At 39.6% G+C, this 20,592-nt stretch overlaps 1 protein-coding gene across 3 annotated transcripts; it reads right to left on the bottom strand.

The window, feature by feature from the left end:
* Positions 1–214: 214 nt before the first annotated feature.
* Positions 215–4,163, bottom strand: LOC127126468 (stomatal closure-related actin-binding protein 2). Of its 3 annotated transcripts, XM_051055396.1 has the most exons (14): positions 3,934–4,163; positions 3,697–3,788; positions 3,098–3,399; positions 2,712–2,840; positions 2,444–2,536; positions 2,191–2,331; positions 1,920–1,988; positions 1,759–1,842; positions 1,477–1,657; positions 1,238–1,351; positions 1,032–1,090; positions 792–926; positions 550–699; positions 215–465 (listed from the first exon to the last, which is right to left on the bottom strand). In XM_051055396.1, exons 3-14 carry the CDS (start codon positions 3,380–3,382, stop codon positions 433–435), a joined length of 1,473 nt encoding a protein of 490 aa, XP_050911353.1. In that variant the 5' UTR covers positions 3,383–3,399; positions 3,697–3,788; positions 3,934–4,163; the 3' UTR covers positions 215–432. The 3 variants fall into 3 exon arrangements, with proteins under 3 accessions (XP_050911353.1, XP_050911355.1, XP_050911354.1); XM_051055398.1 differs by lacking the exon at positions 3,697–3,788 and having other exon boundaries at positions 3,098–3,402; XM_051055397.1 differs by lacking the exon at positions 3,697–3,788.
* Positions 4,164–20,592: the final 16,429 nt, after the last annotated feature.

Below are 20,592 nucleotides of genomic sequence, written 5' to 3'. Positions count from 1 at the left end.
TCATCTATAAGCAATATTCACTTCAGCTGCTGATCCTTATAACTGATTACTTGCTTCCAATCTTAAGGCTTTCATGGTATCATTGACAATGCATTACACCGTTTTCGAGCTCGCTTGCGAAGCAGTTGTTGATCAATTCAACAATTCGAGAGAAGAAAATTCGCAGTTTGGTGCTGTGATATGAAACTAGTAGGACTATGCAAATAAGCCACAGTGAACAAATGAACAAATAATTATAAAAACCTGATTTTGTTACAACATGATTAGGCAAATAAAAAAAACATGCCTAAAACAATGCAACCCAATTAGTGGAAACCCAATTACAAGTATGAAAATGAAATCACACCTTAAACAAAACAAGCACACACGTATACTCACAACAAGAATCTGATAAAACTCACTTTTGTTGGAAAAACTAAGTTAATTTTGCTGCTACACTAGATCATCTGGCCCAGCAAGCACAACCTGTCAAGTAAAAATTGCTACATTTAGTTTACATGAAAATCCAAAATGAATAAGTAGATAATCGTGTTAGAGAAAGATGCATACGTTGCAATCAAGAGCGTGTTTCCTCGCGATCATAATGGCAACATTTCTTTCTTTCTCTGATTCAAAGGTTAACACAAATGACAGCCCTTTTCTTGCTTGCCAAAATAACGCCTTTGCTGCATTACCGACATCACTTCTGACTCCGCATAGCTTGGGTTCAATAAAATGTTAGTTTAAGGGATATAGTCGTCGAATCGAGAACTCAAATCATAGGAAAAAAGAATACATGGATGAAATAGTACCTGCATTGTTGGGGAGTAAATCTCTCTAGCTTTTGTAATCCAACCCCTACATAGCTTTATCCTCATTCTACCCACATTGAATGAATGAGTAGAATGTGATGAGTGATCTTTTCCATTCATCTGAGAAATAACTACCTGCATAACACCAAAATACAAACTTTGTAAGAATTGTTTCGCCAAAAAAGTCTTTTCTGCTAGAAAGAGTAAAAATATTTAATCTAAAGAGTATGTATAACATACATTAAAATCAGTATTGGATTTTCGGAGAAGTGTTTCCACATGGCTTCCGAGTCCTGCGACTGTTACACACAAGAAAGGTAGCTGTTAGCCTTTGTTTTCTATTTCTAGATACATCAAGTTCCAAAGGGTCCCGCATAACCGCAACTATTCAAGCCAAAACCAAAATTTATTTGGAAAAAGAAAGTAAGGCCAATAACAAAACTAACCAGTTTGAATGGGATTAGTTGTTAGTGTGAGTTTCTTGCCATTGGATACAATGTCCACTTGTAACATTCTCCCAACATCAAGGGGATCAGGAGCATATATTGATTTGTCAGCACCTGATAAATAAAGATGATACGCATATATATTTTTATGTCGAGACATGCTATATTTTCAAAGGCAAAAAAATTTGAATAATGTAAGCTTACGAAAGATGTGAATTCAGGCATTAGAAGAACGGTACCTGAAATAACCTCCCTCCAGCTGCCTTCAGATGACAGGCGATACCACTGAAAGGAACATTTTGAAACCTGCAGCACTTCATTCGAGCACGGCTTGACTTGCAAGCATGAACCCAAAGCTTCAGAACCGTCTAACTTATATGAATGAGATTTATTCTCCTTGTCCCACTTGCTCATTGTTAGCTATCATGGAGAAAAAGAAGTTATTGGAAGCAAAGTATATTCAGGCATTAGACTTTCAGGTGGACAGTTAATCAAATAAGTAAAACAAGATACCAACTAACCTCTTTCTGAAGCTGAATTGAAAATATAGATTTTTCTTGAATTTGATCCCTTAGAGCACGAAGTTCATATTCCATGGCCATAACCTGAAATTGTTATAACATTTTCGTAAAAAGAATAATCAGCTGCAAAATTCTCAGAGAAAGAAAAAAGCAATGTATACCTTGCTTGGTTGATGTAGCAATCTGATTCTTCTAGCCTCTTGAACCTCTTCTACGAGTCCATCCACATCCTGACAGTAAGAAACAACATATAATGCATGCTTAACAGTTAACATAACAATAACAACTCAAATTCTTTCATATAAACTCGTGCGCGTCACTCTCTTATGCATATAGAAGCATATTTTAGTGCGTAGTGTTTAGTTTTGGAATCGTTAATGCAAAATCGTACATGTACAACCATAATTGTGTAATGAAACGGCATGTTAGAACCTGTGGTTTAGAAGCTTGGATAGCTTTTTCTTGTTCCTCAAGTGCTTCGCCGATTCTCAGCACCACTGCTCTAGCACTCTCGATTTCGGCACAGGCAAAAGACTTCTCTTGATTAACCAGCTTTTTAGCATCTTCAGAAGCCTATAGAACAAATAATGGATAAGATTTCCTTTCAAGAAATGCGAATCGTAATGTTTAAATGGAAGATCCTATATGGATTTAGAAAAAGAAAAGTTTATATGTCAAAAAAGACCTGTTTGAGAAAGTTCACAAGCTTTTTCACTTCAAACTTCTCTTGAATCAGTTCTCCTTCATTCTGAGTCAACTTAACAGCCAAAGCTTCCACCTGTGTGATTAATATGAAGAAAGAAAAAAAATTGATATATGCTTTAAGTGATCGAGCTCGGAAACTCAAAATCTGGAAGACTCGACTCTTTCCAGCTATCACAAAGAATGAAATATGATTTCAAACTTGGAACAAAGTAATGTACTCAAGCACGGAGTAGTATAAAATAACAAACCATAGAGATAGCTTTCTCCACATCCTCTTTATTTCTTCCTGTAAAACGGCCTTTCAAAGATTCTAATGCATCTCTTAGCTTTTTCAAAAGAACATGTCCCTCCAAAGATGGTAACTCTCTTAGCTTTGCCTGAATTCCATGAAAAAAGTCACCAAAAGTTGAGCGGAAAAATAGGACTCCGTTGAATGCAAAATAAAACAGAAACAAACGCATGCAATGTGACAAGCTCTAATTCAACTAAGACCGTCCCCGACAACAGAAAAGTGATCTAACTTAAACATATTTTTTCTCCTTTTTAGTGATCGAATACGTATTTGAATGGCTATTTCTATCAAGGGAAGGAAAAGAAACAATAGTAGGCCACAAAAAAATATAAATAACGGAACCTCATTAGACAACTTAGCAGCTGCAGACAAGTTCTTGTCAAATTTACTAGCAAGGTCACGAACTGAGATACGCTTGTTCTGGTCTGACAAATTGGAAGCTTCTTCTTCAATAACATCTTTCAAAGAAGGACCATGGTTATCCTCAGCAGGCTCTTGAAAAACTTGATGATCGGCCCCTAGTTTATACTTCGGAAAACTATTAGAAATAAAGCTCACATCGGCCGAAACAGGCGGAACTGCTTCCATTGGCATCAAAGTTTCAATTTCAGGACTAATCTTTGTCATAGCGAAGACTAAGGCGTCTGCTAAAAGAATAGATGCAACATAGTATCAAACCTTCAGCTAAGAACATAAACAAAAGGGAAAAGACATTCCAAATTCATCGCCGTGCAATTAGGCGCGGTTTAACCATAAAAGGGCCTAAGTGACATAAGATCACTAAATGCAATTGATGATTTAGCAGTGAATCCTGCTCTAACACTAAACTAAACCTAACCAGGGTTTGATTTCAATCACAATCAAGTGTTTTTTTCTCTCTTACTTCTAGTGAAAAAGATGGATCAGGCACAATCACAATGTCAAAAAGCATTCTCAGTTACCAAATCAATTTGAACAAAAGTTAGTGCATCATGAAACATAGAGATCTACAAAACCATGAATCACCAATTTCTCAAATGCATACTAAATCAACCTACATTCCAAAAAAAATTGTTCATGTCAGAAACCAATTTTTTCCACATTTCAATTATTAGTTAAAAATAAAAATACTTACATAGTTGCATGCAACAAAAATGGAAATGCAGGATAGATATAGAAAGAGAGATGAAAGAACTTACATAGAGCCAACCAAACAAAGCCTATGCAGTTTCCATTAAGCAAATTGATTAGTTGTTTGGTTGCAGAAAGTAAAGTTGAAGAATTACAACAACAACAAGAACAAGAATAGAGAAAAAGAAGAAAGATGATGAATGTGTAGAAGAAGAAGAATCTAAAGCGCTACCATTAGCGTTACTTTATGAAAAGGTTAAAAAAAAAAAGAAAAGAGAAAGAAAAGCTTAAAACCTGACTCATTTGTCTCCCCTCTCAACTACTTGAATCACTCACTTGCATCATTGTTACCGCTCCATACGGTGGGGTCCACTTTATGAACTCTCACGCGCCTTTAATACTGTAGGGTCTATATTTATTACGCCTTTATGTACGCGCGTGGTGTAAAGACGCGGGCATGCGCTTGGTTTGATGATAGTGTTGTAGTGAGGTTTATTTTTTTCTCGTTGTTCTTTTACAGCGCGGACTGGTGTTTGGCGGGGTGTCGTTCTTTTGACTAGTGTAATTCCGGAAATAACCTTCCGGGTTTGGTTTTATTTACGATGTATGCCACCGTTGATTATGATGTTAATTTGTTGGAATAGGAAAATAAATATTTGATGGATATGCATCATATGCATGTACATGATGATGATGGACATGGAATTTTTTGTTGTTGGGTAATGAAAATTACATAAATTCGCGACAAAGACAAAAGTGTTGTTTGGTGTTTTTTTAGTTATCCAACCGTGAAAATGTGACAGTTTAAGACTCTATCCGTTTCATTATTTATTTTTTCCACTTTTAAATATAAATTCTTAGGAACTACACTTTGAAATGAAATAGGAGTAATTTATTTCAATATTGTCAAATTATTTATAGTTTAACCCGGGGATGTGGGGGTGATTTCCGGGGAACCAAGCTCAAATTACTTCTCCCTTTACGACTTTTGAAGTGTTAACTAGTAGTATTAGTTTATGGCACCCATATATGCATGGAGACAGAAACGTTAAAAATTAATAATCTTAAAAAAAAAAGAGTCAAAATAAATCAAAAAAATTATTGATTATATAGATTTTTTTTTTAAAATAACCATTTTTTCAAATTAAATACGAAAATAACCAAGTTTTCAGAAAATTTTCCAAAATAACCATGTTTGGGAGAGTTGCGCCGAGGGAGTTGGCGCACCCCTTAAAATTTTAGAGGAGGCGCCAGAGGTATTGGGGCCAATGCATTGGGCTCCTAAAGGAGGAGCCAATGCAATTGGCGCCTGCTTGGGCCTCCTAAAGGAGGCGCCAAGGGGAGTGGCGCCTTAGTCTCCCTCTTAAGGGAGACGCCAATAGGCATGGCGCCTTAGTGTGTGCGTGTGAAAGATGCCACTTTTTGTGGCGCCTCTGTTGTGTATGTCATGTGGCTGCCAATTCAATTGGCGCCTATGTGTCCTAGGATTAAATATAAAGTAAACATAGGCGCCCATTCCCTTGGCACCATAAAGTAACATAGGCGCCAAAGGGTTGGGCGCCTCTTCACAAAATTTAACATAGACGCCACTAGGAATGGCGCCCTTTCCAAATGCCTTACACTAAGGCGCCAAGAGGAAGGGCGTCTCTTCCTTGCATGTGAAAAGTCACATGTAGGCGCCAAAGGTAATGGCTCATCTTCCTCTTGCATGTGATTTCTTCACATGCGCCTAGTAGATTCCTTCCATGCTACTTTTGTCATTCACTTGTCTTTTGTCATTCACTTGTCTCTTCTTTCCACCACATGCAACCAATCACACTCTTTATGGTTTCTAAACCTACTCACTTATTCATCTATAAATAGTCTACCATATTAACAATATCAAATCATCTTCATCACACTCTTTCCTTTTACCACATTTCTTTCATCTAACAAACTTAAGCTTTGCAAAATCGAATCATGTCTTTGTTAACTATGGGCGATGAACACAGAGGCACAATCGAGAATATCTCGGCATTTGTATGTTATCTCTCTCTTTTAGTTACTATTTCTGGATTACTTGTAATACATATGTTCTTTGTGTTATACCTTTGAAATCTCTTTCTTTTTAGTTTCTATTTCTGGATTACATCTAATACATATTTCTTGAGAATGTATTTCTTCTTCTAATTGTATTTTCGTTTTTTTTTGTTATTAGGATCCGAAGCGGTTTAGATGCCGTGTACATGAATATGTACCCCACGATCCTTTAATAGAACCATATATTAGAGGATGTGGATTTGGAAATCTACTAAACATTGTTTCGTACTCGGTGGACTACAAGTTCATCCTGGCTTTGTTGGAGAGGTGGAGACCCGAGACCCACACATTTCACCTTCCGATTGGTGAGTGTACCGTCACACTTGAGGACGTGTACATGTTGTTGGGTCTTAGTATAGATGGAAAGGCAGTGAATGGGAAAGTTAACCAAGACAACAATATATGCAATGAATTACTGGGTGCCCCTTTGTTAGACGACGAAACTGAGGGAGACACATCCAGTCAAGCAAGGGGGCAAGGTATAAATTTAAAATACCTTAAACAATATTATGCTAGTATAGTACTGTCCGAAGATTCAACCGAGTATGAGAAAATAATAAAAGCTCGGTGTTATATTATGATTTTATTTGGTAACTTTTTGTTTCCAGAAAGTACAGGTAATTTTGTGAATATAATGTATTTACCTTTATTACGCAACATCAATAAGGTAAACACTTATAGTTGGGGTTCAACTGTGTTGGCCCATCTATATAGTGCAATGTGTAGAACTGCAAAAAAGAATACCTGTACTTTTTTTTATGTGCTTATTTGCTTCAAGCTTAGGGGTGGTCTAGGATGTCGTCGCTCACCCCAGAAAATGAGCGTCCATTCGTGTTCCCCTTTGCAACCAAGTAAGTCTAGCACTTTACCATTCACCATTTAGTTAATTATATCTATTATTTAAATTAACAGTAAATAATATTTTTCACTTTTTTTTATTATCTTAGGTGGTCAGTAAGGGGAATGAACTACAATAGGTGTCTGAAACACGCTATTGTAGTCTATCGAAATCTATTGGATCACATTGGACATGATGATGTAATACTCCTACCAAACTATAGTTAATCTAAAAATACTTCTCAAATTATTTTCCATCTAACGATTTGGTATTTTTTTCCAGTTTGTTTGGAGGCCATATTTGGGTCTGGATCATGATGTGAACCATGACGATGTTGTAGTTTGGACAGCGAAGACACTAATTATCCGATTCACTACAGTTGAAATGCACCAAAGTGACCGGGTCAAACTGCAGTTCGGAATGCTACAACATATTCCAGAATCTCCCACGTGTTTGGGGAATTGGCATCAAAAAAGGGTCGATGCACAGTGGGATTATTCTGACTGGAGAGACTTTGCAAAAGACATATGTCGTCAATGGAGGAATCGACGACAACACATCCTGAACGAACCAGTCATCCAAGGTGCAAGACCGACTCAACAATATATGACATGGTTTAGGTCTGTAACAACTCAGCAATTCGTATCTGAGCCGCGGTATTTGATGGATCCGCGCCAACTTGCTTCGTCATCGTATGTCCCACATCAATTCACCACCCAACACCAATGTGAACCCACCCAAACCCAACAACCAACCACACAACATCAACCGACCACATACACAAAACAACCACACACCCAACATCGCAACCCGTTCATGCCAACCACCCAACAACGAACCATCCAACGTCGCAATCCATTCATACCACCCACCCAAACACAAAACCAAGAACCAAACTCCGCAACCACAACCGTCTATAGCACAGATGATTCATATGGGTCACGTCATCGTAGCCCCCCACCATTTAACATCCAACCACTGTTTAACTATAGTACGCCCCAAGAACCATTGCTTCGTTTTCAAAACGACTCAATGGCCCAATTTTGTCAACTATACCGTCCCTAATTCACCCAACCCCAACGCCCTAACTACGATGACATAGGCACCGAACTCCATTACGGAAGCGCCGTTGGCCACAACCCCTCTGGATATTGGGAGCAAATGATGACACATCTGTCAAATACCGCCGGAACTTCTGCCGGACCTTCCAACCAGTCATTGCTCGATCAGGTCAGCACCCAAAGACCACAAACACCTCAAGAAAATCGTGGGAGACCTCGGAGACAACCTAACGCACCGGGATGTGGAACCGGGGGACGTCATAATCGGGCGGGTCATTAGGGTTTTGGTCTTTCTAATGTAATCAATTATTATATATTTAATGAAGTTATTTTATTTTTATTTTTATTTATTATGTATTAAATAATAAATTTTAAATATTAAAAACAAAAAATATTATAAAAAAATATAATTAAAAAAAACTAAAATAGAAAAAAATGAAAAAAAATAACAGGGGACTAAGGCGCCATGCCTATTGGCGCCTCCCTTAGGAGGGAGCCTAAGGCGCCATGCCTATTGGCGCCTCCCTTAGGAGGAACACTAAGGCGCCACTCCCCTTGGCGCCTCCTTTAGGAGGCCCAAGCAGGCGCCAATTGCATTGGCTTCTCCTTTAGGAGCCCAATGCATTGGCGCCAATACCTCTGGCGCCTCCTCTAAAATTTTAAGGGGTGCGCCAACTCCCCCGGCGCATCCTCTCCCAAACATGGTTATTTTGGAAAATTTTCTGAAAACTTGGTTATTTTCGTATTTAATTTGAAAAACATGGTTATTTTAAAAAAAAATCGATTATATACATAAAGAAATTATTTTTAATTATTTGAAAATGCAAAATATTAAAAGTAGTGGCATTATGGCATAGTCTAGATTTGAAACATTGATAACAAATAAAATAATTATAAATAACTCACCTAATGAGCTTATAAATAAATATAAATAAATTTGTAATATTATTAATAGTAGAGAAAATTAACTCCCATTGTTATATTTCTCGGAGGTTAGTTAAAATGGATTTCTTTTTTACTAATTTTAAAATATAAATATGCATAAACGTTCTCTAAATATGATATGCCAAGGAAATTTTTTACTTAATAAATCTCATATATATTAATAATTATTGGTAATTATTAAAAGTTGTTTAATTAGATATAATTCAAGTTAAATTTTATGGCTCAAATCTAAAGGGTTTAGAGTTTGTTACTTAATTTATTATTTTTCTTCGTATTTCAGTTACTTAGGTTTATATAAATTGATACCTTCTAATTCAGTTTTTGCATTCATTTAATTTAATGATACAATCTTTATTTTCTTATTTTTTTCTTTCTCTTCTCATTAAAAGTGCTTCAAGCACTAACAAATTGGTATCTAAAATTCCGATTAGATTATTGATCGTGTTTTCAAGAATCACACGTCAGAGATCGTGTTTCTGGGATCGTGGGTTATTGTTGATCAATCTTTACAAAGATGAATGGTAATGAAAATTTATCAAACTCTCTTCCAACTCTTGACGACAAGAATTGGCTTCGATTGAGAAAACAAATGCAATCTCTATTTGGCTTTCATGAAACCTTATAAGTGGTTAATAATGGTATTCATGCGTGTCATACCCCAAAATTTGCCCATTAATATTTCAAGACATTTTGCAAGGCATTCCGACTCATATATAACACTGATCTTGAAGAAACAAAGGCCCAGCTCACGGATGGCCCAATCCAGAAAATGGCCCAAACTGGCCTGTTCGCTACGCGCTCGCCTAGCGAAGCTGACAGACAACAAAATTTCGGGCTTCATTCTGAGCCCAAAAAAAAAAAAAAAAAGAATTTTTTTTTAATTAATTAATTAATTAATTAAATAATTAAAATAAATAAATAAAATATAACAAATTATTTTGGACTTGGGTCTCCCTCATTCCAAGCCCATTACCCACGAAATCAGTCTATAAATACTGAAGTTTCAGTAGAGGAAAGGACACTTGGAGTTACACTGGGAGATTCACTGAAAAAAAAAAGAGGAGGAGAACAGAGAAGAACGAATAGAAGTTTTGGCATAGGAACCCTGCCTACCCGGAGAATTCAGAGTAAAGAAACCCTGAAGGCAGCCCATCTGCACCGAAGCCATCGCCGTCCAATTCCCGCTGCCTAACTTATTCCGATACTACAAGTGGTCAATCCCTTCAACCTTGAATTGGCAAACAGGTTTGCGTATCTCTATTGTTTATACTTTCAATTGGCCATATCTACATATATAATGCATCATGATTAAATGTTGATATATAATTTGCTTTCGTATGGGAATTTAAATATGCCTGAATACCCTGAATGTTTGACCATGTTATTCCTGTGATAAAATGCCATAAAATTCAAAGTTCCTAACATGGGGCTGTTTTCAAATTCAAAATCCGTGGCCGCTCGCTAGCACCTCGCTAGGCGAGCCTGGGGCGAGTATTCGCCTGGCCTTCGCTAGGCGAGGCAGAGGCGAACGAGACAGTAGCTGACTTTTCTATTCTTTTTTTTTATGTTTTATCATAGCCATGCATTATTCATCCTATCCTATTTATTGTTGTGATATTTCTCCGGTGTAATCTTCGATTGCACCCTGATTTGGTGTTCTGACATGTTTCTTTTTTTTTGAGTTTCGTAAAGGTTCACATATCCCAGGAAAAGGTTATTGGCTAGGTATTCCACTTTATTTGTGGGATACCCTTGTGGAGTTTCACCCTAAATTAATTTTTAATGTATTAATTTCTAATGTATTAATTTTTTAATATATTATTTTTAATAATTTTAATGTGGAGTTTCATCCTAATTATATAATTAATTGTAAAACTTTGCCTTTGAATAAGTGATCTTGGACCTCTCTTTGTTGCCTTACGATTACGATATTACGGTCATGTCCCGCGAACGTGGGGATACCCTTAGCAAAGACCCTTCGGTTAAATCATCATAAAATAAATTATAGTTCCTCGGATGTTGCCTTCGAATATACAACTTTGTCCCTCGATGACCCTCCGATGTTGCATACGGTTAAAAGATGATAGTCCCTTCGAATGCTAAGGTATCCTCGTAACTGTTGCCTTCAATGACCAATCGATGACCCTACGATGACCCTTTTACATCCAAAGGATAAAACTACTTATTTCTCAATAATAAGGACAGTTTTACCCTCATAAGGATAGGAAATACTCATAAAGACCTTGGGTCGGTATAACTCTTAATTGCTGGCTCACAACCTAAAACATTTTTTCACACCTCACACCTTTCAAAATACCTTCAGAAAATCACCACTTGGTATACATTCATACTAGAATCATTACCGAGTTATATTTTTCTAAACAATTTTCAAAACTAAACGAGATAATCACTTTGTATACATTCATACAAGAATCATTACAAAGTTAAATTCTCTTTTCAAAACAATTTTTCTAAACAATTCACAAACACTTTTTTTTAGACAAAAATAATATAAGTGATCGAGCAATTAAGAGCCCATGGATAACCATGGATACAAAGGGTGCTAACACCTTCCCTTTGTATAATGTACCTCCCGAACCCAAAATCTAAATTAAGGTTTTTCCTGTTCTTTTCCACCTTTCCTTATTGGATAAAAGAAAAGTCGGTGGCGACTCTTGCTAACCGCGACATTGCGATTAAAACCACAAAAAAGTCCAGTTCACCGTATGACAGAACTGGCGACTCTGCTGGGGACCCTAAATATTTAAAAAGAGAGGTTACCTTAAAAACAAGATCACTTATTCAATTTGTCTGATTTATTTTTAAGGGATTGCTTGGGTATGTTATGCTTGAGTGAAAGATCCTACACCCGGATCTAGTGTACCTTAGGTAAGTAGCAAGAGATCATCGCGACTGTCCGGCGTATACTGGAATGGTCAAAATGATGGCTACGGTTAATGTGGCACTTTGGATGTCCTGATGTTCCTCATGTTAGTTGAGGAAATATTTGGCATTCGCGTGGTGTCATAAAAGCATTAACCAGACCTTTAGAACCCTAATTGACTCATCCTGGCCATTAGAAAGTAGTGAGATAACTGACTTCGGTTCCGACTGGAGTTGGTTGAGACTCGATACTACACTCTTTGAGATTGGACTTTAGGGAAGCTTCGGTCAACCACTTGGTGTTGCACTGAAGTGGACTTAAGGAAAGGTCAATGATTTGAGATCCTTCTAGAACCCGGTTACTATTCTAAGACAGGTTGAACCAACCAAACTTCAGTGGGGAGGGTATTTACCTATGGAACTCACGCAAGCCTTAAAACCTAGGAATGATTGTTGTGTGACTTGCTTGTGCTTGTTATTTATCTAACAACATGACATCATAACAACATAACATCATAACATCATGGCATTGTACTAACCATTTCAAGGATTTAGGGATTTAACTCTGCTAAAAAAAACAGAAAAAACAAAAACAAAAGCAAAAACAAAAGAGAAAAAGAAAAAAAAGCTCTTTTTGTTAGTTTATGCAAAGTTAAATCCCGAAAGTCCTTGAAAACATTTCATACATTGCATTGCATCGCATAACAGGTATTCTAAAGGATCAGTGTTCTCACGATTTTCCTATCAAACAGATTCCAGCAGATTCAAACAGATTGAACAATGGCTCTCGAACAAACTGTCAAAGATCTCCAGGCCCAGAATGCTCAATTCCAGGAAATGATGCTGAGCTTATCTAAGGGGCAGGAAGAACTGAAAGCTCTTTTGATGGAGAAGAAGAAGGACCAGAAACCTGTGGGTTACATCAACCCGGGGAGAAGGCTTAAGGGACAGGTTACAGGAGTCAAGATTAGAATTCCGAAGGATTCAGAAGAAGAGACCGAGAATGATTCGGAAGATGAGAATCCTAATCTCGTCAATTCTGAGGACGACGATGAAGATTATGAACATGAACAGTACTCTCCGAAGGATGATAAGTACAAGTTGCTGGAAGAACGTATGCTAGCTATGGAGGGGCAGAAAGTGCCCGGTCTGGATTTCGAAAACTTGGGTCTGGTCTCTGATGTGGTCATTCCCCGCAAATTCAAGGTTCCCATTTTCACTAAGTATGATGGTGCCTCTTGTCCTCAGATGCATCTAAGGGCTTATGTGAGAAAGATTCAGCCGCACACTACTGATAAGAAACTGTGGATCCATTTCTTCCAAGAGAGTCTGTCTGGCACACAGTTAGAGTGGTATTATCAGCTTGAGAGCTCTAACATCCGCACATGGACTGATTTAGCAACAGCTTTCTACAAGCACTACCAGTATAATTCTGAGTTAGCGCCTACTCGGCTACAGCTACAAAATATGACTATGGGCTCTAAAGAAAGTTTCAAAGAATATGCTCAAAAGTGGAGAGATTTGGCTGGCAGAGTCAAACCCCCTATGACTGATCGAGAGTTAGTGGACATGTTCATGGGTACACTGACTGGCCCATTCTACAGCCATCTACTGGGAAGTTCCTCGTCAGGTTTCACTGAACTTATCTTGACAGGTGAACGGGTTGAAAGCGGCATTCGAAGTGGAAAGATACAGGCAGCTACTTCTGCAAGCACCAAAAAGTCCTATCAGGGAAAGAGTGAATCAAATGCTGTGTACAGTGAGAGGAAGCATAACAAGAAGAATCGTGACCATACTGTTGGGGCAGTTACAATTGCCGCACCGCCATCTCAGAACTTCCAACACAGACAAGACAGGTCGAGAAGACAGTTTACCAAGATCAATATGACTTTAACCCAAGCACTGCAGAGTATGTTAAAGGCCAATTTGATTACCCTCAGAGGCCCTCCTGCAAATCCCAACACTACTTCTCCTCGTTATAATCCCAACGCCAGGTGTGCCTATCACTCCGATAGCCCCGGGCATGATACGAATGATTGCTGGTTGTTGAAGAACAAGATTCAGGATATGATCGACGCTGGAGAAATTGAATTTGATCCTCCGGCGACCCCCAATGTCATCACAGCACCTATGCCTAATCATGACCAGAATGTTAATGTTGTGGACGACAATTCTCACGTTACTGACGTTGCTGATTTAGCATCTCCTCTCCTGATCGTTAAGAAGAATTTATTGCAAGCTGGTTTATTTCCAGGTTGTGCTGAAGATTGCGATCTCTGTGTACTCCGACCCAATGATTGTTTGAAGTTGAAGAACGGCATTCAACGGCTGATGGATGATCGTACAATTCTATTTGAAAGGGTTCCTAAGGTGGACAACTCTATTGAAGAGGTATCTGTGATTGCTAGGTCCAAAGCTCCAGTGAAGATTACCGCTACTAGAGTGCCTGTGAAGATTACCGCTGAGCCCAAAGTGGCTCCCCTGATTATTACCGCACCTGGCCCCGTGCCATATTCCTCCAGCAAAGCTATTCCGTGGAACTATGGAGGCGACGTTTACATCCATGGCATAAAGCAAGTTGGTAGTTCTGCTAATCCTAATGATATTGTGGGGACTAGTAAAGTTACTCGAAGTGGAAGGATCTACTCCCCAGAAATCTCACCTCCCGCTCCCGAAATTCGAGGAAAAAGACCAGTCAATCCTCCTCAGTCAGAGACATCGGTCGAAGTTACTTCTGAAGATGTTGCCAAACAGGAAATGGAAGAGATGCTGAAAATCATCCGTAAGAGCGATTTTGATGTAGTGGAACAATTGGGGCATACTCCGTCTAAAATCTCAATGTTGTCCTTGTTGTTATCCTCTGAATCCCATGCCAATGCATTGATGAAATTCTTGAAGACCGCTCATGTGCCTCAAGAAACATCCGTCGATCAATTCGAACATTATGTTGCTAATTTGACTGTTGACAATGGCCTAGGCTTTTCCGATGCTGACCTGACGCCAGCAGGAAAGAATCACAATAAAGCTCTGCATATCTCCATCGAGTGTGAGGGGATCACCCTGGCTCACGTGTTGATCGACAACGGCTCTTCCTTGAATGTGCTCCCGAAAGCTGTACTCGATAAATTTGACTACAAAGGCATTGAACTGAAACCTAGTGATGTTGTGGTGCGTGCTTACGATGGTGCGAAGAGTGTTGTCTATGGTGAAGTGGTTCTCCCTATCAAGATAGGACCTCAAGTCTTCAACACTACCTTTCACGTGATGGACATTCGTCCCGCCTACTCCTGCTTGTTGGGGCGCCCTTGGATCCATGGGGCAGGTGCGGTAGCTTCGTCGCTTCATCAAAAGCTGAAGTATCCAATAGCAGGCATGGTTGTCACTGTATGTGGAGAAGAAGAGTATATTGTCAGTAGTGTGCAAGCCTTCAAATACGTCGAGATGGATGGTGAATTCTTTGAGACTCCTTCTCAGTCATTTGAAGTGGTTCCTCCACCCATTCCTGTCCTTAAGCCAACTCCCCTTGTGCCCAAGGTTGTTCGTGCTCCCCCTGTCATGATCTCTCTGAAAGATGCTCAAGCCGCGATTGAAAATGGTGATCGTGCTGGTTGGGGTCAACTGATCAATGTACCGTACAAGTCTGATAAAGCTGGCCTGGGGTTTAACTCTGGAAAGATAGTCAAAAATCAGATTAATGCTATGGAAGATGCTGATAGTGATTGCGACTTGGATAGCTGGATTTTCCCAACAATTGGTGACGGACTCAACAATTGGAAGACTGAAGACATTATCCCGATTTCCTTTAGTCAGGAGTAATTGTTATTGTTTATTCTAGAATTGCAAATTTTAATTTTCTTTTACAATTAAACTTCTTAAGGCATCGTGTCTATGCCCGGGGCACGATAGCTAATTTGTTAAGGGTTTTTGTCATTTTCATAAGCATATTTATATTCAATAAATCAATGGACGTTTTGCATTCAAATATTGCGCTCTTTGTCTTTCCTATCATCTTTCAAACAAGCTATGTTTTCTTACACACACGCACGTAACGAATTGCAGATCCCTATCCACTCTGGATCCTGTTGATAATAGTTCTACTACTGTTCATTATGACTTTGAAAATCCGATCTACCGAGCCGAAGATGGAAGTGAGGAAGATTGTGAAGTACCTGAAGAACTTGCCAGACTGTTACTGCAAGAAGAAAGGACTATACAGCCGCATGAGGAGTCAGTTGAGACTGTAAATCTGGGTACCGAGGTGGACAAGAAGAAGTCAAAATAGGAGCAGGCTTGGAAAGCAGTGTCAAAGGAAGATTGATCCAGATGCTACATGACTATGTGGAGATTTTTGCTTGGTCTTACGAAGACATGCCAGGGCTGGATACCGATATAGTGGTGCATCGTTTGCCGACGAAGGAAGATTGTCGTCCTGTTAAGCAAAAGGTTCGTCGCATGCGTCCTGAAATGTCCGAGAAAATCAAGGCCGAAGTCATGAAACAATTTGACGCTGGTTTTCTGGCTGTTACTTCTTATCCTCAATGGGTTGCTAATGTGGTACCAGTGCCAAAGAAGGATGGTAAGGTGCGAATGTGTGTGGATTACAGAGATTTGAATAGAGCGAGTCCCAAAGATGATTTTCCACTGCCACATATTGATGTTCTGGTAGACAACACCGCTCAACACAAGGTATTCTCCTTCATGGATGGATTCTCGGGTTATAACCAGATCAAAATGGCACCTGAGGACATGGAGAAGACTACGTTTGTGACGCAATGGGGCACCTTCTGTTATAAAGTAATGCCGTTTGGTTTAAAGAACGCAGGAGCAACGTACCAGCGTGCTATGGTGGTTTTGTTCCATGACATGATCCATCATGAAATAGAAGTATATGTGGACGATATGATAGCCAGGTCTCATACTGAAGAAGAACATCTCGATCATTTATACAAACTGTTTGAGAGGCTGAAGAAATACAAGTTGAGATTGAACCCGAACAAATGCACCTTTGGAGTAAGATCTGGTAAACTCTTGGGCTTTATTGTCAGTGGTAAAGGTATTGAGGTCGACCCAGCCAAGGTGAGAGCTATTCAAGAGATGCCAGTTCCCCGTACGGATAAAGAAGTCAGAGGTTTCTTGGGACGTTTGAATTACATTGCCCGATTTATTTCCCATTTGACCGCTACTTGCAAACCCATCTTCAAGTTACTGAGAAAAAATCAAGAGATGATATGGAATGATGAATGTCAAGAAGCTTTCGACAAAATCAAGAAGTACCTCCAAGAACCTCCGATTCTGGTACCACCAGTTGAGGGAAGACCTCTAATCATGTATTTAACCGTTTTAGAAAACTCAATGGGGTGCGTGTTGGGGCAACATGACGAGTCTGGTCGAAAAGAGCATGCCATATACTACCTTAGCAAAAAGTTTACCGACTGTGAAACAAGATACTCACTGCTCGAGAAAACTTGCTGTGCTTTGGCCTGGGCTGCTCGCCGACTAAGACAGTATATGTTGAATCACACCACTTTGTTGATTTCTAAGATGGATCCTATCAAATACATATTTGAGAAACCCGCCCTCTCCGGAAGAATAGCAAGATGGCAGATGATTTTAACAGAGTATGATATCCAGTATACCACCCAAAAAGCAATCAAAGGAAGCGTGCTAGCTGATCATTTGGCTCATCAGGCAGTGAATGATTATCAGTCTATGAATTTTGAGTTCCCAGATGAGGATGTCATGCTTGTTACTGATTATGAAGAACCTGGACCAGAGGAAGGACCTGAAGTGGGATCCCGATGGACTATGGTTTTTGATGGATCGTCTAACGCATTGGGCAACGGTATTGGCGTCGTGATCATTTCCCCCAAGGGTGGCCATACGCCTTTCACCGCTAGACTATGTTTTGAGTGCACCAACAATATGGCTGAGTATGAAGCGTGTATTTTGGGACTCAGAGCTGCTATAGACCTAAGAATCAAGTTCTTGAAGGTGTACGGAGACTCAGCCTTGGTAATCAGTCAGGTCAAAGGAGAATGGGACACTAAACATCCGAATCTCATCCCTTATCGAGAACGGGTGTTGACATTAATCCCATACTTTGAAGAGATCACATTCGAACATATTCCACGAGAGGAGAACCAGTTGGCAGACGCATTAGCTACCATGTCATCTATGTTCAGAGTCAGATGGGACAATGAAGCTCCCCGGATTACCATTGAACGACTAGACGAACCAGCATATTGTTATGAACTTAACGCTGATGAAGTAGAAGAGAAGCCTTGGTACCACGAGATAAAAAGATATTTAGAAGCTCAAGAATACCCTGAAGGGACATCCATCAATGACAGGAAATTTCTGAGGAAGTTCTCCGCTAAATTCTTTTTGAGTAATGGAATATTGTACAAACGTAACCATGATTCGACTTTGCTTCGCTGTGTGGATAGAAAGGAATCAGAGAAGATTATGGAAGACATGCACGACGGTATCTTTGGGACTCATTCTAGTGGACATACGATGGCCAAGAAGATTCTGAGATCAGGGTATTATTGGTCTACCATGGAAACTGATTGCCACCATCACTCCAGAACTTGTCATAAGTGCCAGATCTATGCGGATAAAGTACATGTGCCTCCTGCTCCATTAAACGTGTTGACGCCTTGGCCCTTTGCAATGTGGGGCATTGATATGATTGGCGAGATTAAACCTACCGCCTCTAATGGACATCGTTTCATCCTTGTTGCTATTGATTACTTCACAAAGTGGGTGGAGGCAGCCTCATTTGCTTCTGTTACTAAGAATGTGGTGGCACGATTCATCAAGAACAGCCTCATCTGCCGATACGGCGTCCCTGAGAGAATTATCACTGACAATGGCACTAATTTGAACAACAAGATGATTACTGAACTCTGCACGCAGTTCAAAATAAAACACCATAACTCTTCTCCGTACCGGCCAAAGACGAACGGCGCTGTAGAAGCGGCTAATAAGAATATTAAGAAGATTATACAAAAGATGACGGTAACATACAAAGACTGGCATGAGATGTTACCATTTGCTCTTCATGGTTATCGTACTTCCGTGCGAACTTCGACAGGGGCAACTCCTTTCTCTTTAGTCTACGGAATGGAAGCCGTTTTACCAGTGGAAGTTCAGATTCCCTCTCTAAGGATCATGAAAGAGGCGGGCTTAGACGAGGACGAATGGATTCAGACTCGACTCGATCAGATAAATTTGATGGATGAGAAGAGACTCGCGGCTGTATGTCACGGGCAGATATATCAGAAGCGCATGACCAGGGCATTCAACAAAAAGGTCAAGAGACAAGTGTATCAAATTGGCGACTTGGTAATCAAACGCATCATCCTACCACAAACTGACCCCAGAGGCAAATGGACTCCCACATACGAAGGGCCATTTGTAGTTAAGAAGGTATTCTCAGGTGGAGCCATGATACTCGCCACAATGGATGGTGAAGACTTCCCACATCCCGTGAACGCGGACATAGTTAAAAAATACTACGCATAAAAGAGACCCGCTAGATCGACGTATCTAGGCAAAAGTAAGGGCATCCCGGCGAACCAAAAGGGTTCGGGCAAAAATTAGGGATATATAAAAAAAATGTACACCCGGCAAGTCGAAAACCTGAAAAGGCGGCTTGGGCAAAAAAGGGTATCCTGGTGGACTGAAAACCTGAAAAGGCGGTCCAGGCAAAAATTAGGGATTAAAGCGTATGACTATGTCCCGTTCTCAGTCAACTTTCATCCAAGTTCGAGGGACTGACCAAGCCAATCACTTCTATCCGACAGCAAGGGATGAGATGCTCGAAGACATAATGACAGTAGTAGGCTTAAAATCAATAGGACTTCTTCCACATAGCTTTCTCTTTGTTTTCGACAATTTCCTCTTACTAGGATTTCTGTCTCCTTGTACACAAATTGCCTGTTTATAGGCCTCCTTTCAAAATCAATACAACCCTCTTTCAAAAAAAAGATGCTTTTGTTTTTACTTTTCTGTTTTGGTTGCGTAAATGTCCATTGATTTAATTTGAATTAATATGTGCATTTGAATATGACTGATGTTTACCAAAAATACATGCATAGAATAGCAATAGCAATTACTACCCGACTTCAGGATCAAGGAAAAGGTCTAATCATGCTTCCAATGAATCCGCTACCAATTCTCTTCCCCAGCAAGCCTGTTTTTTTTTTCCTCAGAAAATGGCAGTATCCCCAGGCACAGCCAGTTACTCCCCAACAGAGGTCGGCGTCACCAGACAGATTGATCATCTCATCCATCCCCAGCCAGGCTCTGTTGAATATTTCCACCATCAGACAGAAATCAAGCATCCCCAGCCGAGAAAGGGTCATCGACACAAATGTCTCAAATCAGTAGATGGGGATTTATTTTCCCCAGTAGAGTCCCCAAGCAGAACTTCTCATACGCATAACTCATTCATTACATCCTTTCACAGCATACGCATGCATACAACATTCACATTTATTTTAGCATAACACGAAACATCTCATGCATCATGACATAGCATGAAGCTAACTTTTTCTTTGCAGGTTAATTATCCTCCTGATATAGTCAAAGTAGAAGGTTCATTCAGACAGACACCTTTATCAATCACATTCAAGATTCAGATACATATTTCAAATACAGTTCATGGGAACATTCATTCTGACAACACTTCGATATCCTCCTAACGATGGCATCTCTAAGCCCATCCCAGACATTTATTGCAAGTACAACATATACAGGTTATCAGATACAGCCTAACGTACGGTTCATTCTGATTCAGCCCAACATATGACTTCTTCAGCAACTCCAATGCGGTCTAACGTACGACCCATTTGGACCTTCAAATCCTCAGATGCTGCCTAGCGTACGGTACATTCAGGGGTGTAGTCTAGCGTACG

The sequence above is a fragment of the Lathyrus oleraceus genome, chromosome 3 (genome assembly GCF_024323335.1).
Source record: "Lathyrus oleraceus cultivar Zhongwan6 chromosome 3, CAAS_Psat_ZW6_1.0, whole genome shotgun sequence".
In the NCBI taxonomy this organism is placed as follows: domain Eukaryota; kingdom Viridiplantae; phylum Streptophyta; class Magnoliopsida; order Fabales; family Fabaceae; genus Lathyrus; species Lathyrus oleraceus.
Note: the sequence above shows the minus strand (reverse complement) of the source record. Positions and strands in the feature narration are given on the sequence as shown.